Genomic DNA, 18,332 nt, shown 5'->3' with positions numbered 1-18,332 from the left:
CGCCATCGGGGGTTTCCTTGAAAGAATCATGATTTAGAGCTTTGCTACTCCAAGCGTGGTCTGCAGACGGGGAGCCTGTTAGAACCGCAGACCCACTGAGTCAGAACCTGCATTTTAACAAGGCTTCCGATGTAACAGGCTCTTTAGCAAGCCCTGCTTGGGAACACCTTGCCGCATCTGTGAAGATGTTTGTAAACTTCTCTTTTATGCTCTCGTTCGTTTTGAGTGACTTTTTTAATGCTGGCGATTAGTGGCTGTGCCTTCTACGTCCCGGTCAGCTCCCCCAACCCAATCCCTTCTGACATATAATTGCAAGATGGATGTTGGATGTAGTGGATAATGAACAAAATTTCTCTCCGTCTGTGCCTAATTAGCCTATACTCTGATACAGAGTATCAGAATAGAAATAGCTACTTTCTAGGAATTTATACATACCTGTTATAAATCCAAAATTCTCTCATTAAGTTTTATTAATGCGATTATGTATCCTAATACTTCTGGCTACCTACTTAAGGCATAGAACTTTCTATAACTTTGCCAGAATCTTTATGGCTTCCCATTACTGCTCTTTTCTAAAAACTCAGTTCTGTAAGTCTTCTGATAGCCCAGCTAAAGCTTAAAGGAAAAAAGAAGAATCAGTTGCTTAAAGTTATTTTTAAGAATCTACTTCTCAAAAATTACCCTAAAAATACCCAGGGAACATGCTGTAGCTGAATACAGACTCATTTCTTGTTTTAATTTCTAATAATTCAGCATATCTCTCTGTCTTTATGCTTCAAACAGAAGGTCTTTGGTTATAGTGAGTTGCCTTTAATTTTATTCTTATTTAAATCAGTCCTGAAATGTACTTGCCTGAAGCCGTAAGAATCCAACCATCTGTACATAACTTTTGCTCTTCAGTTTGATTGCTTTCGACAATAACAATTGGATAATTGACACCAGGTAAATACTTTGCTGTGTGATTAATGAGGACTGTATCCCCCTCACAAACTTCATGGAAAAATAATCCCAAAGAAGGAAACATAGCTACTCAAAGGCATGGGCTTGAATTTGGGAAAAAATAAGAAGGCTACTCCACAATATCATCAAAGTTTCTACTCCACTGGTATATGTGACTTAGGGCCGATGGAGTTACACATTCTGACTTTAGTGAGTGATCCTGTCACAGTTTTGTAAAAGCATGCAGCAAAGTAGATTTTGACCTTGATATTTCTATACTATACGTAGAAAAGTATAGTAGAGGTGATAGCCTTAGATAATGCAAACTAAAGCCCTGAAAAGTAAGGGATTTGGATTCTAGAGAAATCCAGCATATTCGGGGATCAGGAAAGACCCTGTGATCAAAACTGGCAATAAAGGGACGCCTGGGTGGCCCAGTCAGTTGAGCATCTGACTCTTGATTCCGGCTCAGGTCATGATCCCAGGGTTGTGGAATCGAGCCCCACATCGGGCTCCACACTGAATGCGGAGCCTGCTTAAGATTCTCTCTCCCTCTTCCTTTGCCCTTCTTCCCTGCCCCCCTTGCATATTCTCTCTAAAAATTTAAAAAAAAAAAAAAAAAAACAAAAAAAACTAGCAATAAGCAGCAGCACTTGCCAGGGATCTGAAAGGTACCTACTTCTTAAGAAATTGTTCTCAAAAAAAAAAAAAAGAAAGAAAAAGAAGATTCTTCTGAGAAGAGCCAGTGCCCCCACCATGCTGAAGGCTGTGGAAGAGCTACCACAGCTCGAGTGAGATGATTACTGGCCGCGGCCAGCAGCTGAGGGGCAAGACGGCCATGTGTTCCTACCAGGAAATTCACACTTGTGTCACACATACTTGTGTCTCACCTCTCACCATAAATGTTCCCAGATATCTCATGGTGAAAATGTAGGCGGAAGAGTATAAATAGCTATTTGGCAGCGTGGATACTCAATACTCACCTCTTGACCAATAGAACTTCTCTGAGGTGGGTTTTCGGAGGGACTGTGGGATTTCTTCACGAGTGCCAGCTTACAGACCCGATAGAATTCACTCCGGTCTCTTTCAAGAGACACAGATCAATTAGAATATGTCAATTGACATATCCGTGCAATTGCACGAAGTAGAACACCCAACTACAAGTACGTGACTGATGAGCCGTTTCTCGTTGCCACGACGAAAGCCACGTGAAACAGCCCCAGGATCGCTCCCAGGGCTGAAAGGTCCCGCCAGCGCCCTTCAGGCCCCACTGCTGTGCCGTCCTCGGGACGCCCAAGTTCACGCGGTGGCAGAGCTAGAATTCACATTCAGGGTTATGTTACGCTGGAGAAGCCGTCCGTGTGGTCATTTGGCCCTTTATATGCCTGGCTTTTCTTCTGCCCCGGGTTCCGAGGTCTGACGCGGTGACAGTACCTCACCGTAAGTGCAATGACTTGTGTCCCTGTGCACTGCCTAATGCGCAAGGTGCCGGCTTCAACTCGTAACTAGTGAAGTTGTGGGCTTTCATCTGCAGTTTCCTTTGCAAAATCAGTAGCGCTCCTAATATCAGGGCTTGATGCTTGTTTCTAAATGCTGAGATGAGTTAGCATGGCTGCTAGAATAGGGACTTGCGGGCAGAGGACAGTACACGTAGCAGGCAAGGGGAGAGAGGGAAGTCTGAGCCCTACAGGCTGTATTCAAAGAAGACGTGGTTTGAGCCCTTTTCTCGTGTTTCAGGGTTCTTTTCCCTTTTGATAGCCATTTGTTATACTTTTTAACTCACTTGCCTTTTTTTTAATAATTATTTATTTTGAGAGAGAGAGAGAGAGAGCATAGGCACACATATGCATAAGGGAGGGGCAGAGAGAGAGGGAGAATATCCCAATCAGGCTCCTCGCGACGTGGGGGCTCGTGAAATCATGACCTAAGCCGAAATCAAGAGTCAGACGTTCAACCAACTGAGCCACCCAGGCACCTTTTAACTCACTTTTCTTTATATTTTGCAAATAAAGACTGATTTCATTACTGCTTGGGAACATAGCAAGAAGGCACCCTGGGTGATTGCTAAGAGAGCCCATCAGATCTTACAGACGAGCAGAAGGCATGTCTTTTTCTGCCTGTCAATAACTGTGTGTAATAATCTTTGTGGTTAAGCATAGCTTCCAAATTAAGAACTCACGGTGCTTTACGCGCGGTGAACCTTGCCAGCTGAATACATAACGAACTCATTTTTTAAAGATTAGAATGACTTTTCAACAAAGTATTTATTCCCTGAAAATATCTCTAAATCTTTTCTATTGTGCAAGGTTTAATTCTAGAAAATGATCATTCAGACAAAAACTGATCTGAGGGTGTAGTGTCGAAGGAAAGAAATACTGAACTTGGATTAGAACACCACTGTTGGATAATTGGTTCTGTTCCCCAGTCCCTCAAACTGCCTGTGGACGTTACTCGGACACGATTTTACTAAGGTGGGTCATGTAGTTCTGGATAGGAGACCGCCCCAGTATAGATGTTGGGGGTCTTGATGGTGAGGGAGAAGATCTGATAACAGAAACACTGATAGCATTTAGGAAGGGAGGGAAGAAGGAAGGGAAGGAGGAACCAGGAGGGAGAGAGGGACAACATGGGAGGGTGTATCTAATGTAGGAGCAAACAAGTACAGTCCTCAGCTGGGACCTAAGGGCATGATATTTTTTTTTTAATTTAATGTTTATTTTTGAGAGAGAGAGACAGAGTGCAAGCAGGGGAGGGGCAGAGGGAGACACAGAATCTGAAGCAGGCTCCAGGCTCTGAGCTGTCAGCACAGTGTCCGACACGGGACTCTAACTCACAAACCGTGAGATCATGACCTGAGCCAAATTCGGATGGGGCATCAATATTTGAGAAGCTAGCATTGTAGTTGATCGTGATCATGGCCCTGAGTTATTGTGAAAAATCGAAATTGTATTCAATTTTATTTTATTTTTTGAAATTGCCTATTGATTGATGTATTTAATGTTCAGCTACGAATACATATTATAGCCTAAGCTGGCAATTAAAATGTATTTATTTATTTGTGGGGGAGGGGCAGAGAAAGGGGGAGACAGAGAATCTTAGGCAGGCTCCGCATTGTCAGCGAGAGCCCAATGCAGGGCTCGGTCTCACGAACTGTGAGATCCCAACCTGAGCTGAAATTAAGGGTCGGACACTTAACCAACTGAGCCACCCAGGTGCCCCTTATATTCAATTTTATAAGGCAGGAGGAGTAAATGGTACTTTTTTAGACTATTTGTAAAACTTCGATTTCAAATTTTGGGAAATGAAACCCAAGTTGTATAGAAGAAGAACTTCCAGGCCCTGTTCAGGAGATGTCCTGGGGTTGCCACGGTGGGCAGTGTCGGGGCGGGGAGAGAAGGGGGGAGGGGTGGTGTTCTCTTCATCTTCATGCAGAAAGCTTATCTTCCATCTTTTATATATAAATTTCTGCATAAGATTTCATCAAAGGGAGAGAGTTCAAATACTTTAGAAAACTATTTGAAAACTACCGACCTAGAAGTTTCAGTAATGCAGAATTTCGTTCCTTGGTGATGCCAGAGGGGTTACTATATGAGTTTCACCCACAGAGTCCCCAGTGATCGACGTGCCACAGACCTCAGGCACAGCAGAGAGGCGCCCAGAGCCGCCAGCCTGCTCCCAACAGACCGCTTAACAGCTGGCCAGCTGCTCGGTGCATTAGCAGCTGTGGGTGGAGCAGGTGGCCGCCTGGCTGGGCCAGTGGGGTGGGACGGGAGAAATCCCAGGTGCCTGCCTGCACACCTTCACCAGGTGACCCGCCTTGACCCGGTGCATGTCCCAGCGGCTGCCTCGACTGCCCGCTTGTGAAGAGGATCCTGAGTCTAGCAAGGCCTCCACGGGAAGTGGCGGGAAGGGGCTGGAAGGAATAGGAGAAAGAGAAGCAGAGGCGTGAAGTGGGTCTAAGGAAGCAGCCGTGCTGGGCTGCTTTTGGGACATTAGAGGCTTCTCTGTGTCCGGACCACAGACGCTGCCCCATCCAGGAGGCAGGTGGGCAGGCTGGAGATCAGGCAGCTGGAGCTTTCCTCTGCCCACACCGCAGGAGCAACCCAGGCCCTCCCGGTTCTGTCTGAGCAGCGCCTGAGACCCCCCACCCAGACTGGCGGGGTCCCCACCCTTGGCACCCTGGTCGCAGGTGCTGAGCTCCCGTGGCCTCATGGAACAGAAGAGACTTCACAGAGGTCTGTCTGCTCTGCCGTCCGGTATCCCCAGCTCCCTGCCGGCGAGCACTAGTATCTCTTCCCATGTGTGTTGGCTCCCCAGGTGGGGAGGTCGCCCTCATCCCGCGGCACCAGGATCTCACCCTAACGAGAAGCATATGCTCCAGTGCACAGCTCGGTAATTCTATTCCCCGCCGCTGACTTCCTCCCACCAAACACAGAAAGCTTGGAAATGGCTTTTGCCAATAACAGCATGATTGTTGAGTCCTGAGATAGTGTCACCCTTTAGTCACTGAAGACGTGTACGTTTTGCAGGCAGCGTAGGCCAAAATAAATGCCTCTTTCCCCGCTGGCTTTGTTCCCTTAAGTTTGAATTTCAGCACACTTCTGTAAGGATCCCTTTCCTGATGACCACACCCAGCTTTTCACAGAAGGTCATCTGACACGACTTTTTGGGTTGCCTGCTGGGCTTTTCACTCGTTCTCGAGTACTATTCAGCTGGTACGCCAAGGAGATTTCTTGGTGCTGAGAAGACAAAAGGAATATAGGACCCAGGCCCAAACTCACGGAGGCTACGGTCTGACAGAGGAGGCCAGATGTTGGCGACTGAGGCAACGTATGATTTGGAAAACAGATGCAGTGACACGTGTCCCAGGAGGACGAGGACAAGGAAGATCCTTGAGTTCCGGAGGGACTCGGGATAAGCACATGACGTTACTTGAATCTTGAAAGATGGGTAGATTTCTGGAAGAGAGAAAAACCATGTGAGGGGCGCCTGGGTGGCTCAGTCAGTTAAGCGTCCGACTCTTGATTTCGGCTCATGATCTCACGGTTCATGAGTTCGAGCCCCGCCTCGGGCTCCGTGCTTACAGGGAGGAGTCTGCTTGGATCCTCTGTCTTCCTCTCACCGCCCCTCCCCCTCCTCTCAAATACAAATAAGTGTTGAAAGGAAGAAAGACCTTGTGAGATTAGAGCCGCAGTTGCCAGCAAAGCCACGGACTTGGGTGAAGTGCATACTGCGTGCTGGTGTTTGAGGAGCTCAGGGGCTGCGGGGATGGGGGAGGGGCGGGTGGGGAGGAGAGTTCTGACCACACCGTGCCTCCATTTACAGGGCCCAGTGGCCTCCATTTCTTTCTTCTTTTTTATTAAGTTCTTTTTGTTATTCCAGTTAGTTAACACACAGTGTCACATTGGTTTCTGGTGTACAATATGGCGATTCAGCACTTCCATACGTCACCCAGCGCCCGTCATGACAAGTACACTCCTAATCCCCATTACCTATTTAACCCATCCCCCCCACCCACCTCCCCTCTGGTAACCAGCAGTTTATTCTCTATGTAAGAGTCTGTTTCTTGGGGCGCCTGGGTGGCTCAGTCAGTTGAGCGTCTGATTCTTGATTTTGCTCAGGTCGTGATCCCAGCGTCATGAGATCGAGCCTTGTGTCTGGCTCTGCACTCCGTGTGGAGGCTCTTAAGAGTCTCTCTCTCTCTCCCCCTCTGTCCCTCTCCCCTGTTCATGTGCTCTCTCACTGTCTCTCTCTAAAATAAAATGAGGAAGAAAAAAAGAATCTGTTTTGTGGTTTGTCTCTTTCTCTCTTTTTTCCTTTGTTCATTTGTTTTGGTTCTTCAATTCCACATGTGAGTGAAATCACATGATATTTGTCTTCTTCGGACTGCCTTATTTCACTTAGCATGATACTGTCTGGCTCCATCCACGTTGTTGCAAATGGCAAGATTTCAGTCTTTTTTTCATGGCTGAGTAATATTCCATTGTGTATATATCACTTCCCCTTTATCCATCCATCTGTTGATGGACAGTTGGGCTGCTTCCACATCTTGCCTGTTGTAAATAATGCTGCAATAAACAGGGGTGTGTGTATCATTTGAAATAATGTTTTTCTGTTTGGGGAGTAAATATCCCAGTAGTGCAATTACTGGATCTTAGAGTAGTTCTATTGTTAACTTTTTGAGAAACCTCTGTACCATTTTTAATGGCCCTAGAAGCCCTTCCCAGCCCTTCCCGGGCAGACAGCAAACTCCTTTCCAGCCCATCCCTTATGCCCCACCGACCCGACCCCCACCTGCACCCCATCCAAAGCATCTTCCAAACCCACTACCCTGTGTGCCTTCCTGCACACTGTTTCCTCCTCCTCCTCCTCCTCCTCCTGCTGCCCTCCTCACCCCTACCCCCAGCTGCCAATTCTTCGAAAGTTGACTCAGCCGGAAGCCTTCTCTACCCTCCCTGTGCTCCCAAAGCATGTTCTCCAGTCACCGGCCTTGCTGGCTGTGGCCATCGTCACCACCACCGCTGCCAGGCGGGGGCCGTCCGGGCTGGACCAGGGGTGGGGTATAGCTCGGAGGGATTTTAGAAGCGTTTCTGCAGTTGATGTGCTCGTGTTGGAGAAGGCAGAAGCAACTTTGCAGTCAAGTTAGGCGGTTTGAAGGAGCAGCAATCAGGACCCGTGAGCTTCAGGTCCTTCCACATGGGTCCCCTTCAGCCTGACGTGGTATCCGCTCCATCTGAAGAGCAGCAGTGACTCAAGAACCCCACCTGGGGAAAACCGCAGACCAAAGAGTGCACGCCACCTCCTGGCTGAGGCGGAGATCCTGGCGGGGCCGTGTCGTGGGGACAGCCAGGGGAGTGGGGTGGCGTGTGGAAGTCAGGGCAGGGGCCCAGCAGCGTGGGATCCCCAAGCGGAAAACCGGAACTGGTCACCAACAGCTGGCTCTCTACCTTCAGAGAAGCTTTCTTACCAAATAGGGAAAGTCTTTAGCTGAATGTGTCAAATGTCCTATGTTTTCCATTTCCTCAGCAGCTCTTGTTAAAAAACAAAATTCAGCAGAGTAAATTTGAATACCTAATTGACTTTATTAAATGATTCATGAATCAGGCAGCATCCCATCTAGCAAGTAGAGGGGAGGTCTGCTGAGCTAAACAAGAGAAAGGTTTTTAAAAGCAGGGAGAGGGGCGGGGGCGCCTGGGCAGCTCAGTTGGTGAAGCCTCCGACTTCAGCTCAGGTCATGATCTCACAGTCTGTGGGTTCAAGCCCCGCGTCAGGCTCTGTCCTGACAGCTGAGCCTGCTTCTGTTTCTGTGTCTCCCTTTCTCTCTGCCCCTACCCCACTCATGCTCTGTCTCTCTCTCTCTCTCTCAAAAATAATAAACATTAAAAAAAAACTTTTTTAAAAGCAGGGAGAGGGGCATTAATAAAAGAAGAATGGATTTTCTTAGCAAGGAATACATTGTTTGGGCAAGGTTGCCCTCCGAAGGGGAACAGAAGGGGTCAATTAGTAAATTCCCTGGTACTGACCAGGAAATTCATGTTGTCTGGTTAAAGGTTACGTGCTGTGCAATTGAAACTGCAGTTAGTTTGGGTATCCAGTCTCGGTGTACCGACCGGGGGCCTTCCCCTAAGTGACACCATTTTGGGCCTTTGGTTTGGTTTGTACCGCTCTGTAGAACGGAGCGATGCTCTAAGTAACTAAATCATCTCTGGGCTGGGTGTTCTTCAGCAAATGAATCTGAATTGGGCATCCTTATCCTCACACTCACTTTAGAAACTTTCCCATTTGTATTCCTCTTGTCTAATGGGAATGGAAATCACCTCCAGCCGTGATGCAGCCTGTCGCTTGGGAAGGTCAGACAGTGCAAGGCGCCTCCTGACGCCTAGCCTCTCCCTTCTTCCTCCTTTGCTTGACGTCTGAGCAGTGGAGGAGGCGAGCAAGATTGGAGGCTTTGCCACCGGCTCCTTTCCACCCACTGCATTTCAGTGTTGCTATGGCAACTGGTAGGCCTTAGAAGCACCGCCAAATATTGTTTCCTTCTTCAACGGAGAACAATCCGCCGTTGCCACCTCAGTGACGTGTGTGCACGGGAAGGGCAAGGGTTTGGGAACCAGAGGGGAGAATGGTCGGTGCACGGTTGGTGCATTTAGGCCTCGAGTGGACACAGTTACACACAAGGCCATTTCAGGTAGTGGGGATTATGGGAGCAGGCCGAGCGGTAGAGCGCGTGGGCCTCGAGGCAGCAGGAGCCCTGCGAAGCAATTTGACTGAGGTGTCCACACTGGTGGGCTGGGCGGGTGCCTGTCCTGCTGGGGGGCCTGGCCAGCACTCTCCATTTGTCTTCTGCTGCTGGCCGCCATCACGGGCCTCAAAGCAAGGCGCTCGGCAGGTGGGCCAGGCAACAGGTCTGTGTCTGGAAAACTTAAAAAGTGAAAACGTCACGAACTGTTGGGACAGTTTATAGAAGAATGCAACAGGGTAGATCAGATCCTGCCCTGAGGACACAGAGACAGGCGTAGGTCTGCTCCTGCTCTGCTCTCTACCCCTGAGGGCCCTTAGAAGAGTTCCGTACCTCCCCAGTCTCCCCAGTCCTTGTCCAAAAAGAAAACGAGTCCTACCCTGTGGCGGTGCTGTGAGAATTGTAATGTGTATAAGACGCATCTGCTGTGACCAGCCTGTACGTAAGAGGTGCTCATTAACGTTAACTACCAATTAATAACTGAAAGACAGTTCAGACCTGGACATATCTGGTGTTTCCCAGCATCAGAAGCAACTGGAAACTTTTTAAAATACTCACCTAAGCCAGGTTTACTAGGCTAGAATTTGCAAAAATAAGACCAAGAAGTCTATATATTTTTTTTAAACTTTCCTAAGTAATTCTGATGTAACCAAGTGTATAATCTGGGATAGGAAATTTGCTTATTGGCTTGAGAAAGAAGGATAGAAACGGTTCTGGATTTCTCCCCACCGCCTTCTTTCCACTTCCCCCAACGCTTACCTTGCTACCTTTCTTCTACTTCTAAACTCCAAAGCTGTTGGGTAGAATTATCTGAGTTTGGTAGCAGGGATGTTTGAGAAAGTGGTTGAAAATAAATTAATCAGAAAAGAAAAAAAAATCAAAGTTTCCCTCACCCCTGAAAGAAGTTGAAAAGAATCTATGGAAAGGTGTATGCAGTCCCTAGATGACATCTGGACTGTCTTGGCTACCTACTGTGTTACAAAGATAACATTTAAGGTACAATATGTGTAAGCCCTAAATAGGGGTGTAGTGTGTGTCCAGCTCAAGTTTTTTCTGCACCCCACAGGAACGTGGCTGAAGAGTGGTCTGGGCCTCGTGCACCAGGAAGGTAGCCAGCGGACGTGGACGTACATTGCCCCTCAGCTGGGGTACTGGGTGGCAGCCATGTCTCCTCCCAACCCAGGTAACACGAAGCCAGCACCTGCGATGATGGGCGTTGAGTTCTTTGAGGGTTCAGGCTAAGTATGCTTTGGAAAATTACTTCAGCAGCGCGACCTCATCTTACTCAAAAATGGTAGAAAGGGGCGCCTGGCCAGCTCATTCGGTAGAGCATGTGACTCTTGATCTGAGGGCCATGAGTTCGAGCCCCACGTTGGGTGTAGAGATTACTTAAAAAAAAAATGGTTAAAAGTCTGAAAATCAAATGATGAAACTAAGGTATTGTGTGGGGGTGGGGGAGTTCTGTTTGCGACTCTCCCGTCTAGGATAACAGTAATGCACAGAACATACTCCTGTCTTGTATCTGTTTTGCTCAGACAGCTGCCATAGGGAATTCCTAATCTAAAGCCCATGGGGGCGGTTTAGACCTCCTCCCTAATTCCTGAAACAGCTGTGGCCTGTTGTAAGAAAACATGTGGGGAAGGGCACTCCTTAGGCAGGCTAACACAGTCACCACTGGAGCTTTCTTGGGGCAAAAAGCTTGTTTTGGCCTTTCCTGAAGGTTCAGAAACAAACCAGTTTGCTTTGTGTCTAAAACAATAATCATCTCTACTTAGGATATGTGAATTAACTCATACTTTTTAAAGCATGACTTAAAAAAAAAGTTTTAACCTGTATGCCCTAATTTATCCCAAGGAACATTCTAGAATTGTTTCTTAAAATAGTCATCTTCAGAGAATTCTTTCCAGTCATGGCTTCTGTCACTCAAAATGCCTTTAGAATCTGTATCACTGGGACTGCCTTCATTAGTGAAACGTTTTCATTGGTGGCAAATCTTTATGCTCCGAGGGTCCCTTTGATTCTTGTTAGACGCTTCTAAAAGTCATACACATCCTGGTCTGGTGAGTAAAGTAGGTAATTGAGCCAGGTCAGAAATATGCTATGATTAAAAGCTGTCTCTCATCATGAAGGCAGTTCCAGAATGGGAATCCAAGATATTTTAGCAGTGGAATTGTCACTGGAATGACACTCACATTCCCATAGTAGCGGATTTGATGGAGGTGCTGAGAAATTGGCCCCAGACTGAGAAAATGTTGATTTCCCATTTCACAAAGGGAATTCTGTGTTTCCCTTTGTGATAGCGTTCTTGTAGCAATATAGGCACGAACCAGGTACAAAAATGCCCCAGGCTCCAAATCACAAATATCTAGAATATGAGTAAGAGTAAAGAAGGAAAGAAAAGAAACTCCTGAAGTACCCAAGTAGAGGCCATAAAGCCCATGCATTACAGTTAACTTTCATTTTAGATATATTTCGGGGGCACATGGGTGGCTCAGTCGGTTGAGCACCGACTTGGCTCAGGTCATGATCTCACGGTTCGTGGGCTCAAGCCCCATGTCAGGTTCTGTGCTGACAGCTCAGAGCCTGGAGACTGCTTCGGATTCTGTGTCTCCCTCTCTCTCTGCTCCTCCCCCTCTCGCATTCTGTCTCTGTCAAAAATTAATAAACATTACAAAAAATTTAGATATCTTTCAGACAACTGTGATTCTCAGTTTGCCCATCATGCCACAGATTAATAGATGCTTTGTAAAGAGGGGAGAAAGAACGGCTTGGTATAGGTCTGCCAACCCTTCCGAGCAGTGAAGGAAGAGACAAAAATCTATAAAGAGCGTATATGACAGAGCCCTGATGGCATTTAATGTACAGACGCATATATTAGTAACCTCACAGCCATCCCCTTTATTAAAACAAATTACAAAGATGCTGTGCCTTCATGAGCCCAAAGCCAACAAGAAAATAGTTAGGGTTTTTTCTTTCATTCTCCAGTTAAGAAGGAAATTGAGTACAGCTGTAAATTTTATAGAGTGTTCCATTGGCAGAAGTTAAGATAATAACATTTTAAGTACTTAAAGGACAGAACTTGAATTATTTGGAAATGATTTTTACGTGTACCCCGGATTTTTGGTGATTCCTGCCAAGGCATTGCCTAGGTCCATGGGGGTTGTCTCTGGGTAAAAAAAAAAAAAAAAAAAAAAAATGGTTTCTCTGAATGATGAATGGAGTATACAGTTGTCAATTGTTTTTCCAACTTTGGGGCATATTAACTCCACCCTCCCCCACTGAAGTGAATTATGTTTGGCAGAGAATGGTGTTAGCTTTTTCAGCTTAAGTCATGTCACAATTTTCAAAAATTAGTAAACCTCTTTGGGTTTATCTAGCTCTTAAGTGGTCTGCTTCCAACGATTTTTGAAGAAATCTGTCCCTTAAGATATCGAGAATCAGTAAGTAAATGGGTACCTGTGGTATGTAGTAATTATAACCATGCTAATCTGACATAACATAAAACCACACCCCTTCCTTCGATGCTTGGACACAAGTATGTCCCCAAATGTTATAAATAGGGGAGATTTTTGTTGTTGCTGTCGATCTGTTGTCAGTGCATTAAGATAGATTGTTATTAGTATTGAACATAAACTTTGCCTTGGGATTCTTAACATTGAAATATTAAAGAAATTATATTAATTTCTTTAAATTAAAAAGAAAATATATTTATCCCTGATACTTTGTAAATTCTGAAGGAGGTCTGTGGCCACATACGGTTAGCAATTTTGAAGAGGCATTGTAGAGGAAGACTTTATTTTTACAAATGGAAGGCGTTTTAGAAACACTTGAAAGACCATAATAAGCTGTGGACTTTTTTTTTTTTTTTAAGTCCTAGCCGATTTTATATCATACATTTTAACTGTTCATTTAAGCAAAGGGCTCTCCACATAGTAATAATTATCCAGGGAAAGTGAGAATAAAATCTTGTGGGGTTTTTTTTTTTTTCTCCTGCAGTATAAAATCCCCAGATATTCAAGCCATCTCTCGTCTAAGAGTCTCTCTCATTATGTTATCATGCATCCATTTTCTTGTATTAAAAGATCATGTATTTAGAATGCTGAACCTGTTGCAAGTGCAGCTCTCTTCTGGGCTAAGGAGGGACCCTTAGCACCACATGGAGGGTGTGGGTGTTCACGCTGCTCCCGGCCACAGCTGCTCCGGTGACGGTGACGGTCGTGGTAATTCCTTGTCATTGAGAGAAATGACAGTGATCTGTAAGCACATCATCCAAAGGGTGTTTGCCTCTGGCCCCTGCTCCGCACCCCAGCCAGGAAGAGGAAGAACATACGCTCTCAGCTAATTATCCCTCTTATCCCTTCAAGGTTTTCTGCAATCTAAAATGCCCTTTTCTGACCTTCTAGGTCCCGTTGCCACACAGGACATTACCACGTATCACACGGTGTTTCTTTTGGCCATTTTAGGAGGGATGGCTTTCATACTTTTGGTTCTGCTGTGTCTCCTTTTATATTATTGCAGGTAAAGTTTTACCTTTTTGGCAATATCTTTTTTAATTTGGAATTTCTTGTGCAGGCATTGATATTGAGGTCTTTTTTTTTTTTTCTTTTTCTGAATCAAGGTCCTTTTTTTCTCATGAAAAAAATCTCTAAGAACTAAAACATTTGTCCTTAAAGTTGCAAACAAATGAACAGGATGTGGGGGGCATGCTGTTTATGAAGTTGCTCACAAGGGGAGTTCTTATTTCTTTCTTTTTTTTAAGTTTGACAGTTGTCATGATTCGTTCAGAATATTCCTAAACACTGATTAAAAGACGATATTCTCAAGGACAAAGCAGAACTAAAATTCTTTACTTTGATGCCTCGTCTTTTTGGTTTGTGAGAGTGTTTGCTGTCGACTCTTGGGTAACCGCTTTTGAACGAATAACTCTGCTGTACGTCTAAAACCCTGAAGGTGAAATCTGCAGATTGCGCTGCTCTGAATCAAAATAAGGCTGCGGGTGTGGGGTGAGAAGTCTTCTGGCTACTGAGTAGTTGTTTTGTTTCTTCCTGTGGAAATTGAGAATTAGGATCTTGCTTGGAACGTTCTACCACTATGAGAATCTTTAACCGTTGGGTTTGGATTTTTATCTTTGATCGCAGGCGGAAATGCTTGAAACCTCGTCAACACCACAGAAAACTCCAACTTCCGACGGCCCTCGAGAGCTCCAAAAGAGATCAGTCAACTTCCATGTCTCACATCAACTTGCTGTTTTCACGTCGGGAGTCAGAATTCCCCGGCCCGCTCTCTGTCACCGGCCACGGCCGCCCGGACGCCCCTGGGCCAAAGGAGCTGATGAGCGGGGTCCATTTAGAAATGATGTCTTCCAACGGAGAAGCAGACATGCACACCCCCATGCTAAAGCTTTCCTACAGCACCTCGCAAGAGTTCAGCTCGCGGGAGGAACTTCTCTCCCACAAGGAAGAGGACAAAAGCCAAATCTCCTTTGATAACCTGACACCAAGTGGGACGTTGGGAAAAGAGTATCGTAAGTCCGTGGAGATTTTCCCCTTAAAGTCCAGGAAATCTGTGGAAAGAGAAGGCCGTGAATCCCCTGGCAACAGCGAGTACAGGAGGAGCTACAATGCCATGCTCTCGCAGCCCCTGTTTGAAAAGCAAGACAGAGACGGCCAGGCCTCCGCTAACCATATTTCCACGGGAAGCAAACTCACCATTCAGGAACACATGTACCCCACGCCTTCATCTCCCGAAAAGGAACAGCTGCTGGACCGCAGGCCTACTGAGTGTATGATGTCCCGGTCAGTGGACCACCTGGAGAGACCCACGTCCTTTCCGCGGCCAGGCCAGTTGATCTGCTGTAGTTCCGTTGACCAGGTCAACGACAGCGTTTACAGAAAGGTATTACCTGCCTTGGTCATCCCCGCGCACTATATGAAACTCCCCGGGGACCACTCCTATGTGGGCCAGCCCCTGGTCGTTCCAGCCGACCAGCAGCTGGAGATCGAAAGACTGCAGGCTGAGCTCTCCAGCCCTCACGCGGGGATCTTCCCGCACCCCTCCTCCCAGATCCAAGCGCAGCCCCTGTCCTGCCAGGCCATCTCCCAGCAGCACTTGCAGGATGCAGGCGCCCGGGAGTGGACCCCGCAAGGCGCGTCCATGTCAGAGTCCCTCTCCATCCCGGCCTCCCTGAACGATGCGGCCTTGGCTCAGATGAACAGCGAGGTCCAGCTCCTGACCGAGAAGGCTCTGATGGAACTTGGGGGTGGGAAGCCGCTCCCACACCCCCGGGCGTGGTTCGTCTCCCTGGACGGCAGGTCCAATGCGCACGTTAGACATTCCTACATTGATCTCCAAAGAGCCGGAAGGAACGGAAGCAATGATGCCAGTTTGGATTCTGGCGTGGATATGAATGAACCAAAATCTGCCCGGAAGGGAAGAGGAGACCCCTTGTCCCTCGCACAGAACCACCCGGCCGTCCAGGAGCATCCGCAGAAAGAGCCGCGGGCCGCGGACAGCACCTCCTACACGCAGCTCGTGTACCTGGACGACATGGACCAAAGCGGCAGCGAGTGCGGCACCACCGTCTGTACCCCCGAGGACAGTGCCCTGCGCTGCTTGTTGGATGGCTCCGGCCGGAGAAGCGGCGGCCAGCTGCCCAGCCTGCAGGAGGAGACGACAAAACGAACTTCGGACGTCCCCCCGGAGCCGCTAGCCAGCCCGGAGCAGAGAAGATCGGCCCAGGAGGACGACGAAGAGGAAGACGAGGAGGACCAAGGAGAGGACAAGAAGAGCCCCTGGCAGAAGCGGGAAGAGAGACCCCTGATGGCGTTTAACATGAAGTGAGCTGTCACAGCGCCACCCGTCGGCGGAACATAATAAAAATTGCCAAAAATTCTTTTCTTAGGGAAGCGTTTACTTGTTCGTGGAGGAGGTGGAGCAGCGGCAGCCGTGGAAGCGGACTTAAGCTGCATCACGGTTCACTGTGTAAATGTTAGAACGGAATTAAAGTTACCGGATGATGTTCGTGGACGCCTCACCGCCAGGGAGATGGCTGAACAGGAGTGTCTGAATGTGGCTCCTGCGTCTGGGACGCGCCTCCCCCCCCTCCCCACCCCCCCCTCCACCCCCACCCCCACCCCCACCCCCATCCCAGGACACTGAGAAACCACGAGTGATGTCGCTCAGCTCTGCTGATAACCTCAGTTCTCCCTCAGATTCTAGGAACAGATGAGACTCTTTTCACATTGCTTGAATCCATTTTATCACGATAATGCTCCTGTGACGTTATTATTGGGAAATTAGCGTAGCACTTAGTGTCTCGAGGTATGCGTTATCTCAAAGGAAAGCTATGCACCGCTGCTTCGTGCTCTTGGTTTGCTTAGGTGTTTTTGCTTTGGTTAGCTTTCGTTTCGGGTTTGCTTTAGAAAACACACACACACACACACACACACACACACACACACACACACACAACTTGGTTGTGAAAGATTTTATTTGTTGGTTTTCATCTGTTCTGCTTCTCGACGGTTTATTTCGGTGTCTCTTTTCGCGAACTCCTGAGTGTCATCTCTTAAACAAGCCTTTTAATGAAATCGTACTGAAGTTTTTTATCAGCTGAGAGCCCTTCAATTCTGGTCCCATTAACTCCAAGTGCCTTTTTTACAGTGACAACAGCAGTCCCCTCACCTTTTCTTCTTGTTGTTGTTGTTTTGTTTTTTTCCTTAACTCCTTTCATTGAACTGCCTGGATTTTATAAAGTTATTAAATGATACCCCTTTTCTTTAAGCTGCATGCTGCCAAATGCCCGTTTCTGCTCCGAATTCTCATTTCAACGCAGTGTTCTCTCTAGTGCCCATGTGTGACGTGAATTCTGTTGAGCTAAGGTAGACTAGAGGACACTTTAGAGATCCCCTGCCCTCCTCCGTCCCTTCGGCCACTAGCCACCATTATGGTTTCATTGGCTGTTTGTATATACGGTTATGTATTAACTCGGGAATCCTATGGGCTGACCTTGCTCACCAGACACAGAGTATGGACTGAGCAAGTGAATGTGACTATTACAGAAATCGTATGTACTATCCAAAAGTGCCAGAATGACTCTTCTGTGCATTCTCCTTAAAGAGCTGCTTGGTTATCCAAAAATGAAAATTCAAAATAAATGCTGAAGAAAAAAAAAACAAACTATCTTGTGGTCCTTTTCATTCACTCTGAGCCAGCCACTATTTGTTTCGGAGTCGCTATTACGAATTTGCTCTTTGTTCCTCGGCAGTCTGCTTTGCTGGTTGTTGGACTTCTGTTCAAAGACTCCGGAATAGACACCTAGGAATTTACACCGAGGTTAAATCCCACCTTGTGTTTATTTAGTTTATTCAAGAACACAAGGTGACATTTTGTTGTGTTTCAGATAGGGAGAAATGTCTGCACATTACAAAAAACTCGTGTGTTCTTTGATGTTCAGCATTGATCCACTTGGAATCGTACAAAAAGTTTCATTAAAATGACCAGAACCATCCCAGCTGGGTGAAACTATTAGTCACAATCAGTAATGGAGACATCAGAGCAGAGCAGAGAACACAATAAGCTAGCTATGTATTCGGTAACAGCTTCATTACAAAATCTTATTTGTGAATTCCATGTGGACAGAGAACCAATCAAGTTGATTTTTATCACTTTAATTCTCAAATGTTGATACATTTTGCTTTTCAAGGGGAAAAAAAAGTTGAAATCCCCTGAAGCGTTGGGGCATTTAAATGGATGGGAGTCTGGGGCACCTAGGTGGCTCAGTTGGTTAAGCGCCAGACTGTCGATTTCGGCTCAGGTCCTGATCTCCGGATTTGTGAGATCACACCGCACATGGGGCTCTGGGCTGATAGCGCGGTGCCTGCTTGAGATTCTGTCTCCACCCCTCTGCGTCTTAAATAGATAAACTTAAGTAATAATAAAATAATAATAAATACATAAATGGGAGTCTGTGGTTTCACAATGAGGGACTGTTACATTGAGGGTAAACATTCTCACCAGTAGGTGGCAGGTGAGCCCATGCAGACTTCACTAATAAAGGCCAGTTGTCAATTGCCTCCCAAAGGAAAAGTAAGTGGCTCTCCAAGAAATACCCCAGGGCAGACATAGATGACTGGGAGACTCTCGGCCCTCTCCAGCC

At 46.8% G+C, this 18,332-nt stretch overlaps 1 protein-coding gene across 3 annotated transcripts in view; it reads left to right on the top strand.

Moving 5' to 3' along the window:
• FAM171A1 (family with sequence similarity 171 member A1) overlaps positions 1-17,338 on the top strand; it is a 135,733-nt gene extending 118,395 nt beyond the window's left edge. For all 3 annotated transcript variants that reach the window (XM_045466432.1, XM_045466431.1, XM_045466433.1), the window contains 3 exons: positions 10,242-10,358; positions 13,579-13,693; positions 14,314-17,338. In XM_045466432.1, coding sequence (XP_045322388.1) covers positions 10,242-10,358; positions 13,579-13,693; positions 14,314-16,015 — 1,934 coding nt within the window. In that variant the 3' untranslated portion in view covers positions 16,016-17,338. The remainder of the gene's footprint in view (positions 1-10,241; positions 10,359-13,578; positions 13,694-14,313) is intronic.
• The last annotated feature ends 994 nt before the right edge of the window (positions 17,339-18,332 follow it).

The sequence above is a fragment of the Leopardus geoffroyi genome, chromosome B4 (genome assembly GCF_018350155.1).
Source record: "Leopardus geoffroyi isolate Oge1 chromosome B4, O.geoffroyi_Oge1_pat1.0, whole genome shotgun sequence".
Taxonomy (NCBI): Eukaryota; Metazoa; Chordata; class Mammalia; order Carnivora; family Felidae; genus Leopardus; species Leopardus geoffroyi.
This window is presented reverse-complemented; position numbering and strand designations above follow the sequence as displayed.